An 11,305-nucleotide genomic window follows, 5' to 3' on the forward strand; every position below is an offset into this window, starting at 1 on the left:
GACCACCCAAAGGAAACCCACGCAGACACAGGGAGAACATGCAAACTCTACACAGAAAGGCCCTCGCCGGCCGCTGGGTTCGAACCCGGAACCTTCTTGCTGTGAGGCTACTGTGCTAACCACTACACCACCATGCCACCCAATTAATTAGCCTGACCTGCATATCTTTGGACTGTGGGGGAAACCGGAGCACCCGGAGGAAACCCACGGAGACATGGGGAGAACATGCTAACTCCACACAGAAAGGCCCCTGCCAGGCACTTGGCTCGAACCCAGAACCTTCTTGCTGTGAGGCGACAGTGCTAACCACTACACCACCGTGCTCTGTTATTTATAAATCTAATCTCATCTCCTTATCTCTAGCCACTTTATCCTGTTCTACAGGGTCGCAGGCAAGCTGGAGCCTATCCCAGCTGACTACGGGCGAAAGGCGGGGTACACCCTGGACAAGTCGCCAGGTCATCACAGGGCCGACACATAGACACAGACAACCATTCACACTCTCATTCACACCTACGGTCAATTTAGAGTCAACAGTTAACCTAACCTGCATGTCTTTGGACTGTGGGGGAAACCGGAGCACCTGGAGGAAACCCACGCGGACACGGGGAGAACATGCTAACTCCACACAAAAAGGCCCCTGTCGGGCACTTGGCTCGAACCCAGAACCTTCTTGCTGTGAGGCGACAGTGCTAACCACTACACCACCGTGCTCTGTTATTTATAAATAATTTTAATAATAAAATTATAAATAAAAGTATCAACATATTATCTCATCTCATCTCATTATCTCTAGCCGCTTTATCCTTCTACAGGGTCGCAGGCAAGCTGGAGCCTATCCCAGCTGACTACGGGCGAAAGGCGGGGTACACCCTGGACAAGTCGCCAGGTCATCACAGGGCCGACACATAGACACAGACAACCATTCACACTCACATTCACACCTACGGTCAATTTAGAATCACCAGTTAACCTAACCTGCATGTCTTTGGACTGTGGGGGAAACTGGAGCACCCGGAGGAAACCCACGGAGACATGGGGAGAACATGCAAACTCCACACAGAAAGGCCCCTGTCGGGCACTTGGCTCGAACCCAGAACCTTCTTGCTGTGAGGCGACAGTGCTAACCACTACACCACCGTGCTCTTACAACTTTTTAATTATAATAAAATTATAAATAAAAGTATCAACATATTATTATTATTATTATTATTATCAAAAAATACAATTATTTTTATTTATTATGAATGAAATGAAAACAATGGCAGCTGCTGCGTTGAAAATAGCCCACAGGAAATGAGACTTTTATTTTAAAAAGGAAGTTTATGGATTCGCATATGAGGGGAAGGTCAGTGTAGGGGTTTAATTTAAACTTGTGTGTTGATGTCGTTTATATGCGGTTTAGAGCTGAATTGTGTGTGTGTTAGTTCATGGTGTTGATGGCTAATACTCAGTATTAGTGTTTAATTCATGGTCGGAGTCTTTGCGGTTTGTGAAACAGCGATGCTGCAGAGTTTGTGTAAATTTCACCGGCAGCTCGCTCGAGCTCTTCTGCCTTTCGCTGCTCGTGCATTAACGAGCGAAGCATTAAATTCACCCGCGCACGTGCAAAGAGCGAGATACGGAAGTGCTACAGCAGGTGAAGTGTTCCGACACTGAGCTCACTGTGGACTTACATAAAGTGTGTCTTTACTTTCTGTTTACTTATTCTTTGTTTCACAGAGCGCAGGAAGTTCTACCAGGATGTCAGTATCTCTCAGGGTGAAGGTGAGCATCTGTGATGAAGTGTGCATTGCTTTTCTCTCAAGCCAAGATGTTACAGATGAACTGGGGCATTTTATTAAACAATAGATATCACAGTTAATTAAAAAAAAAAGTTTGCTGATATTCTTGCAAGTATTTTTGTATTGGAGTTTTTTAATGATTTTTTTCTTTATGCAAATGAGGCATTAATTAATTTAATTAAATATTAAACAAAAACTTAGTATTTTGATATTGTTCTACATAAAACACTGTCAAGACAGACTTTTAAATTCAGTTTCTTTAAAAAAAACACTAGTACATTTTGTCAAAAATAAAAATAATGGTAGGGTGGCACGGTGGTGTAGTGGTTAGCGCTGTCACCTCACAGCAAGAAGGTCCGGGTTCGAGCCCCGTGGCAGACGAGGGCCTTTCTGTGCGGAGTTTGCATGTTCTCTCCGTGTCCGTGTGGGTTTCCTCCGGGTGCTCCGGTTTCCCCCACAGTCCAAAGACATGCAGGTTAGGTTAACTGGTGACTCTAAATTGGCTGTAGGTGTGAATGTGAGTGTGAATGGTTGTCTGTGTCTAAGGCCCTGTCCACACGGCAACGGATTCAGGTGACTCCGATACAATTGCTTATCGTTTTGGCCTGGCGTCCACACGGCACCGGCGTTTTGGGTGCCCAAAACACAATCTTTTAGAGAACGGGTTCCAGAGTGGAAAGATCCGGCAACGTTGCCGTTGTGAAGTCGTCTGGATGAGTAGAACGGATTTGTTTACGATGACGTCACAACCACATGACTGCGAGTGCTTCGCGCCGGGTAGAAGTGTAACGAACTCGATGCGAGTTGTCAACAAATCCTATAACTTGGTTCATGAAACGCGCTTACAAAATATTTTCACTGTGAATATTTATTGTGTAATGGTGCAAAGTGAGAGAGAGAGAGAGAGAGAGAGACTCTGCCCTTAGGGCAGAGTCAATCCTGCCAGCAAAAATAGGGAAAAAAAGGAGCGATCTCACCTCTTCAGATGATGGTTTAAGTCCTACAATACATTCCTCAAAAAGGGCGTAAAAGAGCAAATTAATCCATCAACATGTAGCATTCAATTTATTCCGGACCATTAAAGACGCCGCCTTCCGCGTAGAATCATACGTCATCCTCGCTGCCGTATTGGATAGGTCAAAGCGGAGAATAAAGATTCATGTGCTGCGTTTAACTGTACCAACAGGTTTACCGTCCAAACGAGATCACATGGGATTACCTTTCACAGGTGAGAAACAACAAATTAATCCATCAACGTGTAGCATTCAGTTTATTCCGGACCATTAAAGATGCCGCCTTCCGCGTAGAATCATACGTCATCCTCGCCGCCATATTGGATAGGTCAAAGCGGAGAATAAAAATTAGCTGCGTTTAACTGTACCAACAGGTTTGCCGTCCAAACGAGATCACATGGGATTACCTTTCACAGGTGAGAAACAACAAATTAATCCATCAACGTGTAGCATTCAATTTATTCCGGACCATTAAAGACGCCGCCTTCCGCGTAGACTCATACGTCATCCTCGCCGCCATATTGGATAGGTCAAAGCGGAGAATAAAGATTAGCTGCGTTTAACTGTACCAACAGGTTTGCCGTCCAAACGGGATTACCTTTCACAGGTGAGACTGGAAAAATACTTTTCATTGTATTTCTGGTCATTATAATGTAATTTTACGAACAGATTTTCCTGACTTTGTGGCTAATATGAAGTCTCGTGCATAATAGTTTATGCGCATGCGTCCTTACTTCTATTGTTCTGGTGTCTCCGAAGGGACCGTCTTACAGCGCCCCTAGAGGTGTGGCATGTGTATTGCATCGTTTTCAGCAAGCGTTGCGTTGCCATATGGACCTGAGATTTTACTGATCGTTGCCCATTTGGACGCGATATATTTTTAAATAACATCTCGTTGCCGTTGTCGTGTGGATGTAGCCTAACACTATGTTCAGACTGCAACCTGAAACGACCCATATCTGATTTGTTGTGAAATCCGATTTTTTTGTTAGGCCGTTCACATTACCAATTATATGAGACTTGTATGTGATCTCCAATATGAACGGAAAACGACCCAAAAGTGTCCCTCATGCGCAAATTGACAAGTAATAAGCACATCTACGTAATACGTAAACAAAAAAAAGCGCACTCTTCAAGTTTAATGATTTCTTTTTTTTGTTTGTTTGTTTGTTTGTTTGTTTGTTTAATTATCTGGTTAGTGTTAGTGTGAGGTCTTGTGTGTGTTTTTGTTTCTGAACTGAAATGAAAACGTGTAGCCTGGTAACGAGGGTTGACTCCTAAATATCTCTCTAATTTCTATATAAGTGCACTACATGTTACTAGGAAGTAATTAATTTTTAAACTCTATATAGTGCACTCGAGCTTCAGTAGGCAGTCATTTGGGATACGGCCGCTGTATTACCAAACTCTTAATTCAGGCTTAATAATTTGCACATATTTATTTCGTCATATTAATAAACTTTTTCTACATTTTTATAAATATTTATTTAGATTGTTTATAGCCAGCTGAATTCTGCAACTTCTCTCAGCGCTGGCTCAAGGTGCATAAACACCAGTGCAGTTTGCTATGGAGATGAGGCAAGACCTGGCGATGTGGTTTTTGTGGCGGCGGCGGAACTCACACAATCATCTGATTAATGTGGGCAGCAGACTAATGAGACCGAAGGTGTCAAATTACTGGAAATTTCCAGAACAATCTTATAATCTTGTAATACAGGATGGTTTAAGTTATAAATCAGTTATAGAAACTGTTTTATTTAATCAGGCTAACAGATAAACATCCAGGTCCCTACCAAATCCACCATTAGCTTGATCAATTGTATAAAAGTCTGTTTAAATTCTGAAAACTGTACAAATGTTGTTGTTTTCCACCAAAGAGGTGGGATTAGCCAACGCAGAATAGTGACATTTGTCTCTTGTTGATGACGTGTAGGTCGCATGAATGCGACCTGTCCGGTCAGACTGCAGTCGCATGTGAAAATAACAGATATGCATCGGATTTAGGACCACATATCCAAGCGGCCTGGGTCGCATGTGAAAAAATCGGATCTGTGTCGTTCAGATTGTCAATAACAAATCGGATACAGGTCGCATATGGGCAGAAAAATCGGATATGGGTCGTTTCAGGGTGCAGTCTGAAAGTAGTCTAAGTGTCAGCCCTGTGATGACCTGGCGACTTGTCCAGGGTGTACCCCACCTCTCACCCATAGTCAGCTGGGATAGGCTCCAGCTTGCCTGCGACCCTGTAGAACAGGATAAAGCGGCTAGAGATAAGGCGATGAGCTGAGATAATAATGGTACTTGTAATATAAACATAAATGCAATGTTAATAAACATTTCCTCTCTAAGATTCTTCTGATTAGAACTTGGTGTGAAAATGTACGGTATAATTCTATGAATATTTGTCTAAAACAGATGTTTGGTTATGATTTTTTTTTTTTTTATAAAAATGGTTTTAGAGTATAATGGGTTGAATGTGTTTCCCCTCAGGTAAGTGTGGTTTATAAGATAGAAAGAAAGCACAACTTTATTCATTACACACTTGTGAAATTCCTCTCTGCATTTAACCCATCTGAAGCAGTGAACACATATGCACACACACACACCCAGAGCAGTGGGCAGCCATGCTAACAGCGCCCAGGGAGCAGTTGGGAGTTAGGTGCCTCGCTCAAGGGCACCTCAGCCCAAGGCTGTCCCATATTAAGCTAACCTGCATGTCTTTGGACTGTGGGGGAAACCGGAGCACCCGGAGGAAACCCACGCAGACACGGGGAGAATATGCAAACTCCACACAGAAAGGCCCCTGCTGGCTGCTGAGCTCGAACCCAGAACCTTTCTGCTGTAAGGCATCCATGCTAACCACTACACCACCGTGCCGCCCATTCATTTATAAATGAATTTGATATGTATATCATAATGACACTTGAACTGAAATGGCTATCAGGTGGAAAAAAAAAGCTATTCAAGGATATATTCTCGCCAAGCACTTTATGAGGAATATTATGCTAACACTGGGCAAGGCTTCCCTCTTTGCTCTCAAAACAACCTCAGTTCTTCATGGTATGGGTTCCCCAAGATGTTGGAAACATTCCTTGGATATTCTGGTGCATGTTGACATGCCTGCATCATGCAATTCCTGCAGATTTTTCAGGTCCACGTTCATGCTGCGAATCTCCTGTTCTACCACATCCCAAAGCTGTTCTACTGGTTTCAGATCTGGTGACATGGGAAGGACACTTAAGAACACTGAACTCGTTGTCATGTTTATGAAACCAGTTTGAGACAACTTTTGCTTTGTGACATGGTGCATCATCATGCTGGAAGTAGCTATTAGAAGATGGTAAATTGTGGTCATGAAGGGATGCACATGATCAGCAACAGTACTGAAATGGCCTGTGGCATCCAAGCAATGATTGATTGGTGTTAATGAGCTCAAAGTGTACCAAGAAAACATTCCCCACATCATTACACCATCTCACCACCTCCACCAGTCTGGACTGTTGACATGAGGCAGGTTGGGCCCATGGATTCATGCTGTTGGTGCCAAATTCTGACTTTACCATCTGTGTGCATCAACAGAAACCAAGATTCATCAGACCAGGCTACATTTTTTCCAATTTTCCACTGTCCAGTCATGGTGAGCCTGTGCCCACTGTAGCCTTCGCTTTCTGTTTTTGGTTGACAGAAGTGGAACCTGACGGTATATTTTGCTGTTGTAGCCCATCTGCCTCAAGTTTTAATGTGTTGTATATTCCAAGATGTTTTTCTGCTCACCACGATTGTATAGAGTGGTTATCTGAGTTACTGTAGCCTTTCTGTCCTCTTGAACCAGTCTGGCCATTCTCTGTTGACCTCTCTTTCTGTCCTCAGAACTGCTGCTCACTAGATGTTGTGTTTTTGTTTAAATGCACCATTCTGAGTAAACTCTAGAGACTGTTGTACTTAAAACTCCCTGGAGATCAGTAGTTATAGAAATACTCAACCCAGCCCATCTGGCACCAACAATCACACGATGGTCAAAATGACTTGATCTCTTTTTCTGCATTCTGATGGTTGAAGTGAATGTTACCTGAAGCTGCTAGCCTGTATCTGCATGATTTTATGCATCGCATTATTGCCAGACAATTGACTGATTTTAGATAATTGATTGAATGGAAGGAGGTGTACAGGTGTAACTAATAAAGTGCTCAGTGAGTGTGTGTCATGATGTGATTGGGCCAAGTAGGTAGTGCAGGGACAGATCCAGACTGATGCACGTGCATGGGTCAGAAATATATGTGCACCACTTGGCATCAGTCATGGGGCGTTTGTTTAATTTACCACGAGCTGGCTACATGGGCTATAGCCACGCTCAACCAACAGACCAATGGTTCAGGATCCAACCACCTGTGGTAAGCGGTGATGCTTACCTGACTTAATTATTTGTATTCTCACGATGCTTTGTAATAGTGTGACCTGAGACAAAGAATCTAGGTCAAACCAATAAAATGCTCCAAAAAGGGGTCAAAATTTGCCCTGAATAACGGGCCGAGCCACAGTTGTAGTGGGCCGTGCCTGGGCTGTTTCGAAAGGTCTTTGGGAGAGGAAGGTCCATGTAAAGTTTGGCGGGGCTGGGCTATTTGGTGGCCAAGTTATGAATTTTTAAATCCCGGTGCGCGTGAGTGGCTGGAACCAGGGCTTGTATGAAAGTTTTTGGCGAGCCATACTCTCGCAGAGCTTTGGGGGCAAATAGTGGGCCGAGCCATGGTCGTAACAGGCCGTGGCTGCCCTCTTCGGAAAGGGCTTGGTGTGCTTGCGCCCCTGTGAAATTCCGTAGCGATCTGGTAAAATTAGTGAAAATATTTCTGCAAATGTGCATCTGTCAGATTCTTGGGCTGTAGTGTGCACTGAAGTTTCTCATCTTCAAATGCTGCTGCTTTTGCTGTTGCAATTTGAGAGAACCTGTGAAAGAGAAATTTATATATAATTTAAAAAAATTACAGTTTAAGGGAAGATGTGTTGAATTTGTAGTGCCTTTTCCTTAAATCGTATCCTTCACTTCATATTACTATGTAACAATGCATTTTAAAGTGTTTTGTGTCTGTAGTACAAACATGCTGTTGTGGCTGAATACTGGTGGTCTGATGAATACTGACGTCTGCTTTAGGTGGTCTGTTTGAGATAAACCTGGACAGAAGAAAGCTAAAAACTCCAGGAGGAAAACTTTTCACTGTGCCCAGTGAAGCACTGGCTATTGCTGTTGCTACTGAATGGGACGCTCAGAAGGACACACTCAAGTTCTACACCATGCATCTAGTGAGATACTTTTTAATAAAACATGTATTTGTGAAATTATACCAGGATTATTTTCTTTTACCTAATGATGCATTTTTTTTTTATAGACCACTTTGTGTAATACAGCTCTTGATAACCCAACGCAGCGCAACAAGGACCAAATGATCTCTGCTGCCCTGAAATTTCTGGAGACTGACACCATTTGGTATGTTCAGTGATTACGTCATGGCATTTTCAGTTTAAATGGTTGGAAGGACTTGGATCACTTAATATGAAAATAAAGAGCATTCATATAAAAAGTTTAATTTTCATACAAAGTGGTATTTTTGGGTTTAACAAGGAGCAGTGTTTGTAGGAGCGTTGCACTGACTGAGAGCTGAGCTGTTACCATGTCGGTTTATCAGACAAATACGATTGCATGTTAACCGTCGCACATATACCTTCAGTTACAGAGTAGAAGACCCTCCAGGACTTGTCGAATTACAGAAGAATGAATGGGACCCCGTTATGGACTGGATTGAAAAAAGGTAACCACCTCCTGGTCATTATTCATAACACTGTCCTTGTGTGACACAAACATCTATCTGCATGAACAGAGAAAAATGCTAATCTGCTGTTTGTTTGTAGGTACAATGTTGTCATTGGGTCCTCCTTTAGTATAATGGGCCCACAAATCCCAGAGAAGACCAAGGAAACATTTCGCCAGCACCTTAACTCTTATAATTTGTGGTCTCTGACAGGTATAGATAAGTATATGTTTCTAAAATTGGATTTGGTGTCGTTCATTTTAAAAACCTCTTCTTTTCAAATAAGAGTTGTGTCCTCATTTAGTGTTTAAAAGTACGTGTTTACACACAGGTGCCTCAGATATAAGAAACTGTCTGTGCTTTCGAGTTTCTAGTTGTTTGTGCAAAATATAGTTGCTGAGTCATGACCTTTATGACGTAATGTAGTGGGGGACATATTGGTTGTTAAATTTGTCTTGGACTAAAGCCTTTGAGTGTTTTTGATTTTAATGTGTTTTATATGCCTTTTAGGCGCACTTAAGCTAAATGTATTTTTGTTAATATACATGAAACAACTAGGTGTAAACAGATTTTTTTTAATGTATTATTTCAGCAATGTTAACCACAGGGCTATTCCATGTAATTCCACTTCTATTCCACTACCACTTCACTCATTACCTATATTATCTATATTTTATCTATATTTTTTATATTTTTATTTCATTTTACAAATAAGGTGAGGGAGAAACAGCATTTTGATTCTCCTATATGTCCTGGATATATAGTGAATTGACAATAAAAATCCTTGAATCTTGAATTATGCTCAGTATAGAAATTGTTTTATATTATGTTTCTATTGTCTAGTATAAAGTGCACAAGAATGATCAATTGTTTATTCTTCTCTTTAAATTAGCAGACTCTTTTTGAATAAATTGCATCTTTCTACAGGGCTCGAGTATGTGATCTCACAACTGAAGTCATTGATTCTGTCTTTTGGCCTGATTGACAGACATTTAACTGTGGAACATGCGGTTCTGCTGTCTCGACTAGAGGAAGAGTATCAGGTATAATCATCCACATGTTCAGCAGGCTACCTTTTTAATCCACATTGAAATTAATCGTGGTGCATAAAGGTAATGTTATGTGACCTGATTGATTGTGTCTCATCACTTCACTTCAATCTATAAAGATTTCCTAAAATATGGTGCATATAAAGGAATACTTTAGAATTTATGTCCAATGGCACATCACTGTGTGTTACTATCTCTGTCTCGCCTCATCAGTTTGCAAGTCTCTGGAAAAATTATGGGATGTTGCTTTTAGTTGGACTAGGCATGCTTTCTGAGTTTTCGTTTCACTAGAATAGCAGTGTTTTTCATCGTCCAGCATCTCTGTATTCCTTGAACATCTGTATGTGTTCACGCTTAGATCCAACGTTGGGGAAACGTCGAATGGGCTCATGACTATGATCTGTATGAGCTGCGGGCTCGTACAGCAGCAGGTGCCCTGTTTGTGCATCTGTCATCTGAGAGTTCCACAGTGAAGAAGAAACTGCTTCAGGACTGATCTGACCTGCACACATGAGACAAAATCCATCTTCTCAGCTTGTAGTATTGTCATATCGTTAGACAAAATTCTCTTTCTACGATAATTATATGTCTGAATTTGTAACGTTGCTATGTATAATTTAAAGTCTAAAGCCTTTAACCAATTTCTCTGTAGTGTGTTTGTGAAGACATCTCTGAGAATGTTAGTGGCATCTATAAAAGTGTTTTACAATATTTTCTATATCAATTTAGGTTAGTATTGCTACTTCATAGTTTCAGGACAACTTAGTTTGAGTCGGCGCTGGAGTTACTGTCTGTGCAGTTTCACATAATGTTCTCCCTATGTCTGTGTAGTTTTCCTCTGAGTTCTCAGATTTTCTCCCACCTCCCAGGAACGTGCATGTAGGTGGATCAGCTACTCTCAGTTCCCTTCTAGGGTGTGTTCCTGATTCTTGTCCAGTGTTCCTAGAATAGTCTTAAGATCCACCTTGACCCTGACACGAGAAAGTGCTTACTAAAGATGAATGTAAATACGTTAAGTTACCTATACTGTATGTTGTAATATTACTGTGAAACATTAAATATACAGTGGTTGGGCCAACTACCTTTGACTGTTATCTTTGTGAGTTATGGTAAAATATTAGCTAAATCTGTAGTGTATTTTATACGCATGTCCTCCATGAATGCTATCAGGTACTATAAAGGTCCAGAAGATAAGCTCTAACAAGTAACAGGCCATGTGTGTCTGCTAGTAGCAATATTTATTCTAATTAGAAGAAGAAGAAACCTTTGTCACATGCACAGTGAAATTCATCCTCTGCATGAAGCAATGAACACCTGCACGCACGCACCCAGAGCAGTGGGCAGCCACACTAGAGCGCCCGGGGAGCAGTCAGGGGTTAAGGTACCTTGCTCAAGGGCACTTCAGCCCAAGGCCGCCCCATGTTAACCTAACCGCATGTCTTTGGACTGTGGGGGGAAACTGGAGCACCTGGAGGAAACCCACGCAGGCACAGGGAGAACATGCAAACTCCACGCAGAAAGGCCCCTGCCGGCCACTGGGCTTGAACCCAGAACCTTCTTGCTGTGAGGCAACAGTGCTAACCACTACACCACCATGCTGCCCTTTTTTTTCCCCTCTCATCTCATTATCTCTAGCCACTTTATCCTGTTCTACAGGG

At 42.1% G+C, this 11,305-nt stretch overlaps 1 protein-coding gene across 1 annotated transcript; it reads left to right on the forward strand.

Moving 5' to 3' along the window:
* The first annotated feature begins 1,330 nt into the window (after positions 1 to 1,330).
* Positions 1,331 to 10,728, forward strand: atpaf2 (ATP synthase mitochondrial F1 complex assembly factor 2). Its single transcript, XM_060938942.1, has 8 exons — positions 1,331 to 1,639; positions 1,723 to 1,767; positions 7,944 to 8,092; positions 8,179 to 8,276; positions 8,518 to 8,598; positions 8,699 to 8,811; positions 9,526 to 9,641; positions 10,006 to 10,728. Exons 1-8 carry the CDS (start codon positions 1,471 to 1,473, stop codon positions 10,141 to 10,143), a joined length of 909 nt encoding a protein of 302 aa, XP_060794925.1. The 5' UTR covers positions 1,331 to 1,470; the 3' UTR covers positions 10,144 to 10,728.
* The last annotated feature ends 577 nt before the right edge of the window (positions 10,729 to 11,305 follow it).

This window comes from Neoarius graeffei, chromosome 14, assembly GCF_027579695.1.
Source record: "Neoarius graeffei isolate fNeoGra1 chromosome 14, fNeoGra1.pri, whole genome shotgun sequence".
NCBI classification, from domain to species: Eukaryota; Metazoa; Chordata; class Actinopteri; order Siluriformes; family Ariidae; genus Neoarius; species Neoarius graeffei.

What these genes read in the sequence shown, in the direction of transcription:
- atpaf2 (XM_060938942.1), top strand. Translation starts at nt 1,471, where the DNA reads ATGGTCGGAGTCTTTGCGGTTTGTGAAACAGCGATGCTGCAGAGTTTG. An exon ending in CTGGAGACTGACACCATTTG is followed by an intron (nt 8,277 to 8,517) that starts GTATGTTCAGTG and finishes ATATACCTTCAG; the next exon opens with TTACAGAGTAGAAGACCCTC. An exon ending in ATGGACTGGATTGAAAAAAG is followed by an intron (nt 8,599 to 8,698) that starts GTAACCACCTCC and finishes GTTTGTTTGTAG; the next exon opens with GTACAATGTTGTCATTGGGT.